The following is a 16,289-nucleotide window of genomic DNA, read 5'->3' on the forward strand; positions in this document are numbered from 1 at the left end:
GTCCTTTTTATGTTGAGGACACCAGAACTGCACACAATACTCCAAGTGAGGTCTCACAAGAGCAGAGTAGGGGGGCAGGATCACCTCCTTCGACCTGCTGGTCACGCTCCTTTTGATGCAGCCCAGGATACAGTTGGCTTTCTGGGCTGCAAGCGCACTGAAGCCAGCTCATGTTCATTTTCTCATCAACCAACACCCCCAAGTCCTTCTCGGCAGGGCTGCTCTGAATCTCTTTTCTGCCCAACCTGTAGCTGTGCCTGGGATTGCTCCGACCCAGGTGTAGGACCTTGCACTTGGCATGGTTAAACCTCATGAGGTTGGCATCAGCCCACCTCTCAAGTGTGTCAAGGTCCCTCTGGATGGCATTCCTTCCCTCCAGGGTATCAACCGAACCACACAGCTTGGTGTCATCGGCAAACTTGCTGAGGGCGCACTCAATCCCACTGTCCGTGTCAGTGACAAAGATGTTGAACAAGACCAGTCCCAACACCGATCCCTGAGGGACGCCACTTGTTACTGGTCTCCAGCTGCACATTGAGCCATTGACCACAACTCTTTGTGTGCGGCCATCCAGCCAGTTCTTTATCCACCGAGTGGTCCATCCATCAATTTGATGTCTCTCCAATTTAGAGACAAGGATGTCGTGTGGGACTGTGTCGAACGCTTTACACAAGTCCAGGTAGATGACCTCAACTGCTCTACCCCTGTCCATCAGTTCTGTAGCCCCATCATAGAAGGCCACCAAATTGGTCAGGCAGGATTTCCCCTTAGTGAAGCCATGCTGGCTGTCACCAAGCACCTTGTTGATTTTCATGTGCCTTAGCATGCCATCCAGGAGAATCTGCTCCAAGATTTTGCCAGGCACAGAGGTGAGACTGACTGGTCTGTAATTCCCTGGGTCATTCATTTTCCCCTTCTTGAAAACGTATATCCTTGAGTTCATTGAGTTTACAGTCATTTTTGATGACTTGAATCCAGCTGTATGAGCCAGAGTACTGAGGTTTCTTGAATATATGACAAATACAAGATCTGGTAGAAGCTCAGAAGCTTCTGTGCATGTTGCTGTCTCTCTTTGTAGGACAAGAAAAGGTACAGAGCAGTAGCTGTTGTTCTTTCAAAACCCGTCTTGTGATATTACACTGAACTAGGACTTTAATATGCATTGGAACCATGCACAGTTCTGCTGGCTACACTGCCTGCAAGCTTTCTCAACCGAGTAAGTTTTGAAAGTGTTCCAAAACTAGCACTGTTCCCTGCCTTTTGTCTAAGTTAATATAATGACTTGAATTACAAGCCACCCAGCCCTACCGGCCTGTAAGTGTTTATCTCTGCCTGAAGAGATCCCTGTGGGCCATCAGGATTTGTTTTCCTACATTTGTTTGTGAGAGGATAAAAACAAAGCAAACACCAAAAAAAAAAAAAAAAAAGGGAAAAAAAAAAAAGAGAAAATAATGAATGAGAAATTCAGCTTTTACTTTGTTGAGGATCCAGCTGCTGAGTAGCAATGAAGCAAGCAGTCCTTAAGTTGAACCTGAGTTGAAGGACCAGGAACCAGTCAGCGCAGGCATACCAGAAGGGGCATGAAGGGCATGAAGGGAGGAGGTTTTGTCTAGAAGTTAAGAGGCCAGGGCTCTGCACCAGCAGACAAGGAGTTGCTCTGCTTCCAGCCTTCCCACTGGCTTGCTGTGTATATTTGGGCAGCTGGAATCTGTCTGTGAAAACAAATTTGTGCAGATGCTAATTCTAACCCTTCCCTCCTATAAAGATACAGCACAGGGTAAGTACTGGCTACAGAGCACTTGGCCATGCTCAAATGACAGGTGCGACAAAACAGCACTGATAATGTTTTTTTTTTCACTCAGATGATTCATGTTTAGACAAACTTGGTGTTTTCTCCTCTCTTACTTGCTGGTTTTGTGTAGATATAAATGAATGTGAAGAGAAGCTCTGTGAACAGACCTGTGTCAACTTGCCAGGAAGTTATACCTGTCATTGCGATGGCAGAGGGGGAGTGAAACTTTCCCAGGACATGAATACCTGTGAGGTATGTTGGTCTTCATTGCTGTAACTGCAGAACAGCCCTTTATTTTACATTGCAGTTAAGAATAACTGATGAAGCTCTGGACCAAAGCCATCTAAGCTGAGTGACCAGCAGGAGAGTATCATATTGGCAAAGTCATGTGAGCTGGTGACAGTAGTTCTCCTGAAAAGAAATTTCCTTCTGAAAGTCTCTCTTCTCAGGCTCCTCCTGTCCCCGTTCCAGAAAGAGCATGCCAGTGATAGCTGTGTCACCCTCTGTTTTGCTATGGCTGCACAAGCTTTTCTGATTTAGACCCAGTAGGACAGTGTGAAGGTCTCAGGGGGGATGGTGTAAGTTATGGACCAACACTTGGCTCTTAATGTTTTTCTTCTCCAAGCATTTGGGGTGGATGGGCTTCAGTGGCACAAGCTGCCTCTGCAGTAAACAACCAACAGCAAGTTCTTAGCATATGTTTTGTGGCGGGCATGATGCTGCAGTAGAAACTTTGTGCTGTACCTTATGAGTATGATTTCATTTTGCAGCAGGAAAACATTCCTCCAAGGCAGATAGGGGGGAGGAGGGAAGGAAAGAGGAAATGTTCTCAGTGCCAAAACAACTGTACATTGAGAATATAAACATTAAGATGCCCTAACCTACTATGTGAATAGCAACTGAATGAGAAAAAAAGAGGAGGCATACTCTGTGATTCTATTTCTGCTGTGTGAGGAGAAAACTCAAAAATATGTTTTGATTATAGAACATAATACCATGTGTGCCATTTGCTGCTGGAAAAAGTGCTAAATCTATGTACCTGGGGAGGATGTTCAGCGGCGCTCCTGTCATCAGGCTGCGCTTCAAAAGGAAACAACTGACGAGGTGAGGACAATTTAGAATGACAGTCAAATGCACCATCTGGCTTAATGCGTGCAATGGAGTTAAGTTGTTACAGTAACAATTAGTCCTGTCATCATCGTTATTTGTTTGGATTATGGAGTCCTGTAAGGCAAAACATTACCCAAACTAGTAATTGAGAAAGGCAGCCTTGACCACAGAGCTCCTAGGGTAATTGCCGAAGTATAGTAATGTATTCTTTATTGTTGATGCTATTTTAAAACCTGACTTCACAACTTAAGTCTTTCAGGAGTGCATTAAAAGCTAGTGTGTTTTAACAGAGCTTTGTAACTGCTAGAGTTGATGCTATCTGTATGGAAAGTATTTTGTGGTTTTTGAACTCTGCGTAACTAATTTATTTCTTGGCACCTGTGCGGTCAGACTTGTGGCTGAGTTCGACTTTAGAACCTTTGATCCTGAAGGTATCCTTTTCTTTGCTGGAGGCCATCAAGACAGCACATGGGTAGTGTTGGCTTTGCGCAAAGGACGGCTAGAACTGCAGCTGAAATACAATGGGATAGGCCGCGTGACCAGCAGTGGACCAGTTATCAACCATGGCATGTGGCAAACGGTGAGTCCAGACCACTGCTGACATCTTATCCTTTCTTGGCTTGTTCTTGAGGGGCTCTGTGAAGTGCAGCTAGACCTTGTGTATTCTTGAGGAGATGCTTTTCCAACATGCCTATCCATTCGATGCATGCCAGTACATTATACATTCGAAGGTGAGAGTGGGATATTTTTCTTAATAAATTGAATTACACATTATATGCATTATAAGCTAGATTGCATCACTAATTTGCGCAACCGTAGTAGACACAGTGACTTTGAGACACAGCAGTGCTCAGCTGACTTCACATGAGTTTGAGAAGATGCCTTCCGTGTGAGGGTTGAAAGATAGTAAGAGGGAAGGAACTCCAGCTGTTATTTTAAGGAAGTTTCAAAGGGTGTTTGTATGATTGCTTTTGTTTATTCATCTGTTTGTTTGTTTAGTCACAGGGCTCAGACTTGGCAAGTCTCTTAACCTACCCTATCCTTTTTTAAAGTCTTTTGGCTTGTTTATACACAAAATAGACTATTTCCCTTGTTAGGGAAATTTGAGGTCTATTAGAACCTCTCTATTTACTAATAACACAATTCGAGCAATCTCAAGATGCTGTGCATCTTGGAGCTTGTAAGGATTCATGCTCTTTGACACTCTCACAGAACATTTCCTGGTGATTCTGGAAGCATCATGGGTACTACCATTTGTGACAGGATCATGAAAAGCATCCTGTAGTATGAACTACAGTAGATACTTGCAATTTATATATGCCTCTTCAGTTCTGCCTTTTCCTTTCCTTTCGTTTTACTTAATTAAATTAGATCTTTTGACTTTTAAATTGATGTGCATCTTGGGGAATGGGTGGGAAATTCTGAGTAAACTCACATGAGAGACAAATACAGATACTGGTAACTGAAGAATTTTCTGTGTAAAAAAAAATAAAAAAAATCAGAATTATGCATTAAGGAAAAGAGCAAGGTGGGAAAATTTTGTTTCTAATGAATAAGTAAAGAAGTCGTTGAGTGAATTCACTGTCAACTACTGACATTTGGTAATGTTTTCAGCAAACGAGGTGATGTTTAATTCAGTTCCTTTGCTGTCAGTGAAACAAATTTAGATTTCAAATGGAGAGCTATAAAGATTCAGCAAAGCTGTAGATAAAATGTATGACATGCTGGATCTTTACAGGCAGGAATAGCCTCAAGCCACTTCTTACTGAATTTGTTGTAAGATTTGTTCTGCTGATTTGAAATATGGCAATTCTGATTGCCTGCACAGAGAGGATGGAGATGAAAATTGTGAGAAGCAGCACTGATGACACTGGGGTGACTTGGGAGTCACAAAAAACAGTCGTTACCAAGGTAAACCATTTAACATGGGAGCATAACATACTTGCTAAGTGCCAGACCTCATTATCATGTAATTACAAACTTTCCAATGTTAGTTTTGAGGAGACAGCTGAAATGTATTTTTTTTAATCAAGAAACACAAAAAATGTTCGAACACATAGGAGTAATGGGGTAAACAAGGGCTGTGCTTGCTTTCTGCAGGGAGAGAAGGCAGTATGATAAAAGTAGGCAAGAATTATTGGTCTTCTCTCAGCCATCAGTATCAGGGCTTTTATCCGTAGGTACTATCCTAATGAAGAAATTGCCTGGCTGAGTTCTTGCAGCAGTGCACTCTGAGTTAATGCTGTTAATGCTGTGTCTGATGCTGGCCAAAGGCAGAAGGATTTACCCACAGAGGAATGCAGCAGGCAGAAGGAATCTTTCATCTCTTGACTTCATGGTTGACTCACCTCAGAGACTTGGGTTGCTGCTTGCATTGCTGGGGTGCTTTCTTTCTTGCTGGGGTGATTTCTCCTTTCTCTGTTCTAGTTTCTTATCCCTTGACTCTGTCCTGTAGGTACTTTGTTTCCTTCTGCTTAAAATCCAGGGTCACCCCTGTCTCTAAATGCCATTTAATCTATACAGCTGAGCGATCCACTAGTCTCCATTTTGCCCCCTCCCTCATTTTTCCTTTTTCCTCTGTCCAGTATGGCTTTTAATTTCGGAAATCCTGTGGGGAGGGGTTGCTCTTTTTTACCTGTCTCTGTTTATAAAACATGTAGCCACACATTTCATTTTCAGTATAGACTTGTGCGTACTTTTCAGCCTCACCTTTCATGAAGCACAACCCCAAGAACCTTTAGAGGTCACAGTCCAGACTCAAATGCAGTTTGTGAATTTTAGTCTGGACTTCAGTATGCACAGGATTAAATACTTAGTTTTGATTAGACCTGGAACAATGGAGTTTGGATACTTGGGACAACTTTGTAACAGTTGTGAGAAAATAGTAATTTTACTATTTAACTTTCAGCAGATGAAAAAAACAATAGCTATCTAAAAGTAAAACATGAGAAAAAACACCAGCAGTGTACGTTTTTTGGTCTTTTGAGTAAAAGTTGCGTACTTTTACAGAAAGATGAAGGCATTTGCAAAACTTCAGGCCAATATTTCTACCTTGGCATTCTCTCTGATGTTGATCCTTCCTAATCTATTTTAAAATGATCATTCCCAGCATTGAAAACAGAAACAAGCAAGCCTTGGGAAAAACTTGTAATGTAGTTATTCATGTGTAATCCAGCTGGGTGAAGTGGTACATATGAACTCATGATTGCAGAGAATGCAGCATTGGCCTTCTGTTTGTTTTACATTTCCAAAAAAGTCACCGTTTTGTCTTATTTTCAATGGTTAGTTTAGTACTGCTCTGAGGACAGTATGGTTAGCAAAAATAGTAACTTACCTGCACTGCTAAATGTCAGAATTGAAGGTTAAGCAATCAGCAGCAGATTCATATTTGGGATTAACCCTGTGGCTGCTGCTAGTCCCATCCCTTTTCAGTGCTTCCCACTTGCCTTTCAGCAAGGAGAAGACAGGATGGTGTGCTGACTTATCCAGGGCATGAATCCAAAAGACAAAGAGCTATCTGCCCTTATGGCTAACCATATGGGAACCCTTAGCTACAAGAACTTGTGTGGATTTCCCCAAGCACACTGTGGCAGGCTTCTCCTTACAACAAAAGGAAGGAATTAGAGCAACCTGTTAACTACCGAACTGCTTCCCCATTTGGTTTGTATGTCATGGTGATGCACCAGCAATTAAATATAATTGGATATAAGGAACCCAAGCTGAAATTGCCAGAGGGCAGTGTGAAGCAGACAGAATGCAGTTTCCTAAACCAGAATGAGTTTAGAGTTTCCATAGGGATTAACCCCTTCTCCTATGGAAGTTTCCACTGGTTTGGGTTTGTTTATATTGATGATCAGAAGCAGCTAAGAGCTTGGCCTAATTTGTTAAAATTACCATGTTACTACTTTCTATACAATCTAATAAAATTTTAGTGAATTTTGGGGGGCCTGAAAGTTGCAGGATTTCTTCACAGACAAGCACAGTATGGGCATTGCTGGAGCCAGCTTTTCCCCATTCCTGTTTGCTCCACCACTGCCCAAGATCTGTGCAATGAGCAGGGAGATGGGCTGTGCCAGCTCCTTGTGGCACTCCATACCCCAGTGATTAGGGCAGTGGTGACAGTGCCACTGACGAGAGACATCCAAGTGAGATAGCCAGTGTAGCTGGGCTGTGGCTGCCAGGACCTGTGGTCTTCTGTTCTCACCCACTGAGAGAACAGCCTGCCAATGCCCAAAAAAAGCCTGTTTGAGACTGACCTGTGTGACTCCATGTGAGGTGTAGTTGCCACTTAAACAAGCAAGCTTCAGACAAATAAATTCATGTCCTGTAGGATACAGCAGAGAGCAACATGCCAGGTGTAAACGGTGTTTTAGCAGTGTAAACCAGATGGTACTAGAATCCACAGGAGAAGAAAATGTTTGACAGTTTGAATAATCTTTTCAACTACCAAATTCACTTAATCTTCATTACTGAAGACTGCAGTCCAGACAGAGTATCCAGGTATAAACCTGCTCGACCCTGCCATCCTTTGTTACAGCCACAGAGTGAGAGCTCAGCATGGCTGATTGATAAAAACAGTTTGGGGACAGCTGCTCTCAAAATGCAAAGCGAACGATATGCTCATGACATGGCCTACTAGCAGAGAGAGGAAAGAACAAATCTAAACAGCCACTCAAGTAGGTACTTGGTTCCATACAGTGGCTCACTGATGGAGGCAGCATCTGGGTGTCCTAGGGAACAGAGCTGTACAGGTGAAGAGTGAGTAGGTGGGAAGGAGTGCTGTGCTGAAGATTATGTTATAGCAGAGGTGCACTCCTTTCTTCTTCTCTACAGGAAGAAAAGGGCTGTCTTCTGCTAGAGCCACAGAATACCCTGTCAGTAGCAGGACCCAGGTCCCAAGGCAGCAGAATCCATGTTGCTGTTTAGCAGCTTGCTGTATGTCAGCTTTGTGCTTCATCTCCTCACCCATTGCCAAGCTGACTGCTTTATAGTGCTTCTCTGTGCAGCCTGGTCATAATTAAAATGATGATTTTCTCTTTTTTTAAATTTCAGTGGTGATGGGATCTTCCTGGAAGTAGCTGTTAGAGATGGGGAGCTAAAACTTACAGTGACCTTTTGAGAGAAAAATTATTGCCTATTACACATTCTTATTACTCTCTCAAAAATGACATCTTCTGTCATTCTTTTTTCAGAGGTTAATATTCAAAGACTGTGGCTGGAAGGCTTCTGCATTCTCTTCCACTGATCCAATAAAAGATATCTGTCTTTCCAGCTTTTCCTTTCACATGCATTTGCAATAGGAAGATTCTCATTAATAATTCCTTATTGCATTTACATTTTGTGTAAAGCAGCCTCCAAATGTCATGTAGTTAATCCTCTCATATTTTTGTGCGGCTGTTTTGAAGTAGCTGGGCTGTCTTCACCATTACAGCAACCCTTTGCTTTCTAGAGTAAAGATTTACATATCAATGCGGGATGTAACTTTAAAGGTAGACAAAGAGGCTTGGGGACAGAAAATGTTTCTCCATCTTGGGGATTTCACTGGTGCTGTCTGTCCTTTAGTTGAGGCTGCAGATATTAACATCTTTTTTATACTGAATTATTCTATTTGCAATTTTACTTTTTCAGATCTCTGTTGAAGAACTCGAAAGAAGTTTGGTTATAAAGGTCAACAGGGATGCAGTTATGAAAATAGCTGTCTCAGGGGATCTGTTTACTCTAGAAAAAGGGCTGTATCAGCTGAATTTGACAGTAGGAGGCATTCCTTTCAAAACAAAGGACCTTATTCTACCGGTAAGTACAGCACTTGTTTTGCACTCCTGAAGGGCTTGATTTCATCTTCTCTTGGGGTAATGCAGGTCCTTCCTGATAGCAGTTCAGCCTGCCCTGAAACAGGTGGAATTATCACCTTCTGGATACAACTTTGTCTCCATTGACTATAGAGGGAGCCTAAGGAAGTAGCAAAGGTGAGACTCGTGTTTTTTGATTAAGTTTGGGTGAGATGTATCTCACCCATTGCCTGAAGAATTAGGACGTACAAAACTGGAGCACATGACAAAATTACCAGTGGTCATGCTGGCTTGGAAACCCTGAGTGGCGCTGGGGTGGTCAGTGGACACACAGCTGTGTGAGGGTACCACTGTACCCACTAAGTCTGGAAACAATGCTGGAGCACTTTCTGTGTTGTGATCAACGTTTGTGCTTCACGTATATTGTACCGCAGGTTTGCTGCTTGGATTTGCTGTTTCAGTTTAGTAAGACCCAAGGAGAAACAAAAGTCTACTTTCTTTTATTTCCTCCTAATTCAAGGAGACAGGGCATATGAATAAAAGCTAAGGCCCTCTTTGGGTGAGATTGGATGATTGCTGTGTTTCTGAAATAGCTGCTGCTCAGGCTGTTTTGAATGTCCACCACACACGGAGTTGGCACCTTGAAACCCAAATTGGCATCTTGTTATTTCTAAATGAGGTGACAAGCTTGTGGCTCTGTGACTGGGAGCGCAGCAGCTGAGGAAGGCTCCTGTTCCTCACAAGAAGTCATTCAGGGCCACTGCTTGTCTGAAACATTAAAATTGGGGTGTGGTCTGCATATGGGATTGAGAGCCAAAAACTCCTGAGGTTTTTATCCTGGCTCATGCACTTAATTCTCTCTCTGCTTCAGTTAGTTGGCAGTCATGGTCCTGATTTAGACACTTTCCAAGGAGCCTTCTCTTTACATACTGTCTCACATTTTAATGCTGGCATTTGGTACAGGATAACATAACTTGAAGCTGTAAGGAACAAGTGTGTATGAAGTGATGTACATGTCTTGTGGCTCAAGCACCCCTCCCTTAAGCCAGAAGCCAACAACTTATCCTGTGATCAGGTCCAACATCTTGTGTGTCATGAAGGCTGTTTGCAGTGACACAAAGGACTGGGTTTTTTTAACTTCAAGTTAGCCTCCAGCATTCACAATGCAAAATTACAGGACTTACATAGCTTTGGCCACAGAGTTTTAGAAGTAAATCACCTAATGATGTGCATCATGTAGAGGAGCTAGCAGAACCAATACAATGAAATCAGCACCTGCATTAACTAGTGCCCTTCTGACCTGTGGAGACAAGCTGAGCTTGGGAGTTTCTTGGGAAATGCTGACCACTTACTTGCTTGTGTTTGCAGGAATGGGATTGCCTCCAATTGTTATGCATGAGCATAACACATCAAAATGATTTCTGCTGTTCAGTATTCCTCTGCACCCAAAATCACTTATTCTTCACTGAACAGTAGTTTGAGGTATGGTGTACTGCTTTGTCTTCCTAGATAAACCCTCGGCTGGATGGTTGCATGCAGGCATGGAACTGGCTGAATGGGGAGGACTTCACTATCCTAGAGACCATAAAGATGAATGAAAAGATGCAGTGCTTTTCTGTAGCAGGACGAGGGTCTTTCTATCCTGGCCGAGGTTTTGCTATGTTTAATCTTACTTACGGTAAGTACGTTATATTTTTATTTCTGACCTATTGTTCTGCCATTAACCATATCTGGTTAATAAGTAGTTTAAAACTTGCATGTATATTAGACTCAGTGTTGATCAATGCAGAAAAGACTGGCAGCTGTGGATGGAGAGTAATAGCTAAACTTGTGTTTCATAGCAAAGGACAACCTACGAATGATGGCTAGAGCCAGTACGAGTATGCCTAGCATGGATTAGGTTCTCTCTGTGAAGCTCCAGTAATGCATTTCATACCCAGGCTGGTTCCAGCTCATCCTTAACATTAGGGCCTTCACATCTCTGTCAGCAGTGCACATGGTTCCAGCCCTATTCACTATTTTCTGCTAGAGAGGGAGGGCTGCAAGCTGTAGTGCTGTATCTTGAATTTCTGATGGACAGAAAATCATTATTGCCTGTAGCAAAATGTCTAAGATTGGATTCACTTTTAATCATTGTGTGGTATTAGTTACACCTGGGACAAACGCTAGGCATATCCCTGATAGAAGCTGAATAAAATTGGCCTAGATATAGTAATAACAAGTTTCAAACCAAACTTGGCCGTACTCAGAAAGCACTCCGAAAAGCACCTTTTCTTTGTTCTAGATTATTCTGTTTGTTTATATGTGCAATCAGCTGTCAGTGTTTTGAAACTTGTACAAATGCCAACCATCTATTTTAGTTCGGTGTGTAAATTCTCCTGTGCAGAAGCCTTCTGTGCATCATTATGTGGAGTTTTCTGCTGTGCCATTGTAAATTAGGGAGTATCAGGTGTTTGTCATCTCATTTAACACATGGATTCAAAAGCTACAAAGTAAAGACGAGGCAGCATCTAAAGCGCAGATGACAGCGCTCAGCAGAAATGAGGCCTCAGCACCTGCATTTTCATATTTTTGTTTCTACAATCACAATCCTCTATTTGGGGCTTTGTAATGGTGAGCTTTATAGAGAACTTATTGTTTTGTATTTCAAGATGTGGTGAATGAGCAAAGCTAATACTTCATTGAAGGGAGGTTGCAGAAGCAGGATTGAACTCTTACTTTGTAGTAAGCATCACCTTTTAAATTACAAGGGCACTGCAGCAGCAAGAAGGATGCCAAAAAGTTTAATTCAGAGTTCAGCAGGATGAGATAGAACATTCCATGTTTAGCTTCTGAGGAGTTTGTGATCAGGAGCTGATTAGGTACATAATCAGTGTAGTGGGCCTATATCCTTTTCCACTTTGCTTCCTCTGTGTCAGATTTGTACTTAGATCCCTCATTGATATTTGGACAGTCAAGAACAATTAAAAAAATTGGGTGCCCTATCTTTTAGCCTATCTTTGAACTTGTTGGATTGACAGCCATGGGATTTTGAATCTCTTGTTGTATTAAAAGAGCTTAACCTTGTCTTTTGACATTCCGAAAGGTAGCAGAATGCAGAACGTAACAAGAGGAAACCGATGCCATTTTCTTCTCTGATTTTATGTTCAGGTGCTTTGGAATTTATTTATTTATTTTTTTTTTTTTTTTTTAAGTAAAATAAATGTGGCCATCCCTCCATATGCTCATCCATCTATCCTCCTCTCCAAGCAGAAACTGCACATTCTACCCATTTGAGTTGTTTGTCATGCTACACATTTCTTTTTCTGCAGTGCAACCGATTTCAGGAAATGAAACCAAGACAAGTTGGGAAATAGAAGTAAATGCTGTGATTCAACCAGCAACAGACACGGGTGTGCTGTTCGCTCTTGTTACAGAAGAAGCATCTGTCCCTTTATCGCTGGCTCTGGTTGACTATCACTCCACAAAGAAACTGAAACAACAGGTACAGACGTAAGCATTTTTCTAGAGAGGGCTCCTTGTTGCATCCGAAAGTCATTTTCAAAAAACAGCTGTCAGTTGCAAATGTGGTCTAGGTCTCTTGGTTGGAACTGGTCTCTTGCATGCAGGCATATTTTGTTATGTTTTTCTGGCACAGAGCTGTTTAATGCCATAAGCATAGAAATTCCATTCTCTGGAGCTCATCCAGAGCTCCAAAATCAGTAACAGTCCCAAAATTTCCAAGAGACAGGCTTTAGGTGTCACTCCAGGTACTGTGACAGGCCAGTTACGATGGAGTGCTGAAGCTACTAATTTAATGGTATTCATAATAAAGGGCTAGATTCTGGCATTAGACAAGCGCAAGCAAGAAATGAGTTCACAAAAACCCGAGCCAACTTTTCATTTGTAGTTCAGCAGCTCTAGTGTATTTGGTTCCAGAACAATATAACATCTTGTAAGACCCACTAAGAATTCTTTCTGAGAAGACAGTTGGTTATGTCTTAACAGTCCCACTGGAACATTGTTTTTTTTCATCTGTACAAGTGAGTTCAGAACACAATCAGCAATATTAATAAGACTAATTTTCTAGTGGCTCTGCAAAATCTTTGTAAACAAGGCCACAGTGGGGCCATCCTCGTCTTGGATATGCATGGCTAGGTATATTTCTGCTCACTGCTTCTTTTTATTTCTTTTGCCTGCTGTCCAGTATATCATTGTGGCCTTGGAGAATACAGTTGTGTCCAGACTGGCAATAAATCTTTGTGATAAGAAGGAACACTCTGTGGACATCTTCATCAAGAAAGATCACTTATCCCTGAGGGTAGATGGGATAGCAGGAGAGGGTGAACTAAGCATCTCTGAGTTAGAGGATAGTCTATCCATCTTGGAGAACTCTTTGCAATCAACGGTGACGACATACTTGGGAGGATTGCCAGGTGAGCATCCAGGTTTGTAGTTTGGACTACCAACTCCCAACCCACCTTGCTGAGGCTGGCAGTCAGGAGAACTGTCTCAATTTATTCGAGCTGGGAGCCTCCTTCTCTCTTTTTGCTTGGGTAAGCTTTGCAGTTCAGTCACGTGTTCTTAAGAGGTGTGAGGGTGCACTTGGCAATTATCTTTTTTCCTTGAATGAGGGTGTCCTTCTGTGAACATCTGAAGCCAAAAGAGAAAGAGGAGGTTTTGCTTGGTCAGCAATAGGAATAGTTTATCTGAAGAATAGTTGTAAGTAGGTTCATTATCCTAAACCTGATAAAACTCATAGGAGCTAGATCACAGGCTCCTGCAGTGCTTCAATAATGTAATGAACATGTGTGAGTGCTCCCTGTGGAGAGTACTAGGGCCTCACATTGTTTTGAGTGAAACCTGGGAAGCCCAGTGTGGCGATTCTCCCTGGATGATGTTCTCTTTGAACTGATCACAGCACTGCACAATTAACAGATTTCCTCTCATGAGAGGGTATGTAGAGCCACAACCAAAGGGCTACCACCACTTATAGCTTTGCTGGCTTTTCAGCAGCAGCAGGGCTTCTTGGGAGAGGTCTGTTTGCTCTTCTGTTCTGAAGTTGGAAGATCAAACTTTCATCTGAATCATGAATTTTGGGCAAGTGTGGGGGTTTGTCTCTTCTTCTGGGTGAACTGGTTTATCAGTCCCTGCTGCTGAGAAGCGCAATTACGGGAACATTTGCATCTCTGATGAACAGCAGTACATCCTATTTTGTCGAAAGCAGCTAAGCAAAATCTTGCCCCTACTTGCCCAAGCAAGGGAGAGGCAGCAGTTTTGGTCTCTTGGTAGGCACTGAAGCAGCCAGGCTGGAAAAGTGTGGCTGAGGTGCCATGTGTGCTTCGACACATGGCGTGACTTTCCCACCATGAACAAGAGTTTACAGAGCATTCATGCCAATAATGTAAGTGGCATCTAGTCACACCTAAAAGGGGGAGGCCACACACTGGCAGGAGCAAGGCTGAATCCTCAAATGTGGCATTTTCCTATGTCAGATTGAATTGTCTGAGCTGGCCGTTGCACAAGCAAGAGAGGTCACCTGCTTGCTTTCAAATAGCTCTCATGTGCACAGCGGATACTTTCACAGCTCAGAAGACAGTTCCACTGTATCACTGTTCCAAGTTTTCTGTGGTTGGCTCAGTCTAACTTTGCTGGGTGAAGCACAGGTTTTAATTAGCCAGTACTAGGTGCAAGATATCATAGCTGACTTCTGTAGGCTTAGCTACTGCCCCCTTTCAAACTGTTCTGCTCAGCAACAGGAATTTCTGCCTGTGGTCTGCTTTTGTCATTGAGAGGAACCCAGCACTTGCATCAAGAAACCTTGTAACTTGCCAAACAAATAAATATTTCAGCACTTTGGTTGGATCCATCACTCTGGGTTAAATAACTGTACCAAATGGTCAAATCTAAGTGAGTTTGCCTTACTGAGATTTTGAAAACATTACGTTGGTTTTGGCTTTTTCCTGCTCCTGTACCCTGTGGCAAAAACAAACTATAGTGGTCACACTTAATGTCTTTATTCCATTTGCCACAAATAAAGAAAGATAGACTGTGTCCCATCTTAAGTACAGGTAATACTGCAGATGTGGAAGAAATAATTTAGAGTTTTAAGAGAGAAGAGGGAATGTATAGGCATTTATTACCTTTTCTATGGTATTTTCAGTTCTGGTAAATCCTAAATTCTATAATTTTTATGATGCATAGGTGTTTTTCCAGGTAATATTTATACCACTGGGGGAAGGAGCCTGTAAAAAAGGCTTCTGAGTCTTTTTTCTTTTAATTATTTTTGGTAGTATCTTACATATCCTTCTGAAAGCCCACGCATGTAACAGCAATCTGCATGATTCCTTAGGTGAGTGTTCAAGCCAACACTTCAACTTCTTCTGAGTCAAAATTGAGTTTACATTCATGTGAGTACTCTAACAGAGATGTCCCCTTCTCCTAAGCAGACTTCACAGATGAAATTTGGTAAAAGGGGAGGAATAAGAAATGGCTGAAATGACTAGTTTCAGCAGCTACCAAGCAATGGTACTTTTCAGCCATCAAGCTGGAACATGTGTAGTATTTGTGGCTTATGGATCCCACTCAATTTTCATTCTCTCACTCAGTCCTAGGGTCTGCCTGAGCTGTGTTCGACCACATCAGGTTCAAACTTGGCCCTGCATGTCTAGCAGCAGAGCCCTTTAAATTGCACACAATCTCAGGTCAATAGGACAATCTATTGTTCCAGTTGTCCTTGCTTCAGGGTAAAGATAAGGGGTTTACTTAGCTACCTGCATCACTGTGAAGTTAAATAACCTTTGAGATGTTCATTGGTTTCCATTGCACAACCAGCTTGATTGGGTCGGGTTTGGGTTGTAAATAAACTAATAACCTTTGGGGAAGGGTAGAGGACACAGTTCTTGTAAATTTTCATGTTACTATGTTACTATGTGGTTTTTTTTGTTTCTTTAAATTCAATGTGAATATGACATTACAGGAGTTGGTAATAAGATTTACTAATTTCCTCTAGTCTGTTGGATTGTATTTAATGTCTTCCTTCCTATTTGTTTTTCTGCCTTGGGTAAACTGATTAAAAGTATGTCACTGGTGGATCTCTTTAGCAAAAATTAGTCTCATTAGTCTTACCAACTCAACTGATGTATTCCAGCACCTTTCTGATGAATGCGAGCAACCTCCTTGTGCTGATACACAGCATAATCACAGTAAAGATGAGTCTGCTGAGTGGTAGAGGGAAAAGCCTTCCTGTCATGAAGTTCTTCCAATAATTTTCTGGCAGGTATTTTGGAGAGATAGAGAGAGGATTAGGGGAAGATAAAACAACTGCACTGATGACAAAGAAAAGGACCCAGAGATGGAGGGGGGAGAAACATCGAGACGACAGAAAGCATGGGGAACACAGTGTGCAACTGGAGTGAAGCCTTGCTGCAGTGCAGTACATAGTTTTATCAGGACTAGAGGACTTACAGAGACACAGAGCAGCTGCGGAAGGCTTCATCCTGGGAGAAGGGCTTTTGAGCACGAGAGCAGACGACATTTCCACACGTCTGGCAATGTGCTCTTGCCTTTTAGTGAGAGGGACGGCGGGGAAGTAGAAATCCCAGAGTGGAGGAGAGCTT

General features: G+C 42.3%; 1 protein-coding gene across 3 annotated transcripts in view; it reads left to right on the plus strand.

Annotated features, from left to right (window-relative positions):
• Positions 1-16,289, plus strand: part of GAS6 (growth arrest specific 6) — a 40,381-nt gene that overhangs the window by 23,410 nt on the left and 682 nt on the right. For 2 of the 3 annotated variants that reach the window (XM_061472679.1, XM_061472680.1), the window contains 7 exons: positions 1,923-2,044; positions 2,778-2,896; positions 3,293-3,482; positions 8,531-8,695; positions 10,201-10,369; positions 12,003-12,175; positions 12,878-13,106. In XM_061472679.1, the coding sequence (XP_061328663.1) occupies positions 1,923-2,044; positions 2,778-2,896; positions 3,293-3,482; positions 8,531-8,695; positions 10,201-10,369; positions 12,003-12,175; positions 12,878-13,106 (1,167 nt within the window). Of the gene's footprint in view, positions 1-1,922; positions 2,045-2,777; positions 2,897-3,292; positions 3,483-8,530; positions 8,696-10,200; positions 10,370-12,002; positions 12,176-12,877; positions 13,107-14,886; positions 15,081-16,289 lie in introns of all 3 variants that reach the window. The other variant, XR_009746812.1, reaches the window with a different exon arrangement.

The sequence above is a fragment of the Pezoporus flaviventris genome, unplaced genomic scaffold (genome assembly GCF_033815535.1).
Source record: "Pezoporus flaviventris isolate CSIRO_AGI_PZ_B2104156 unplaced genomic scaffold, CSIRO_AGI_Pfla_v1 ptg000072l, whole genome shotgun sequence".
Lineage (NCBI taxonomy): Eukaryota > Metazoa > Chordata > Aves > Psittaciformes > Psittacidae > Pezoporus > Pezoporus flaviventris.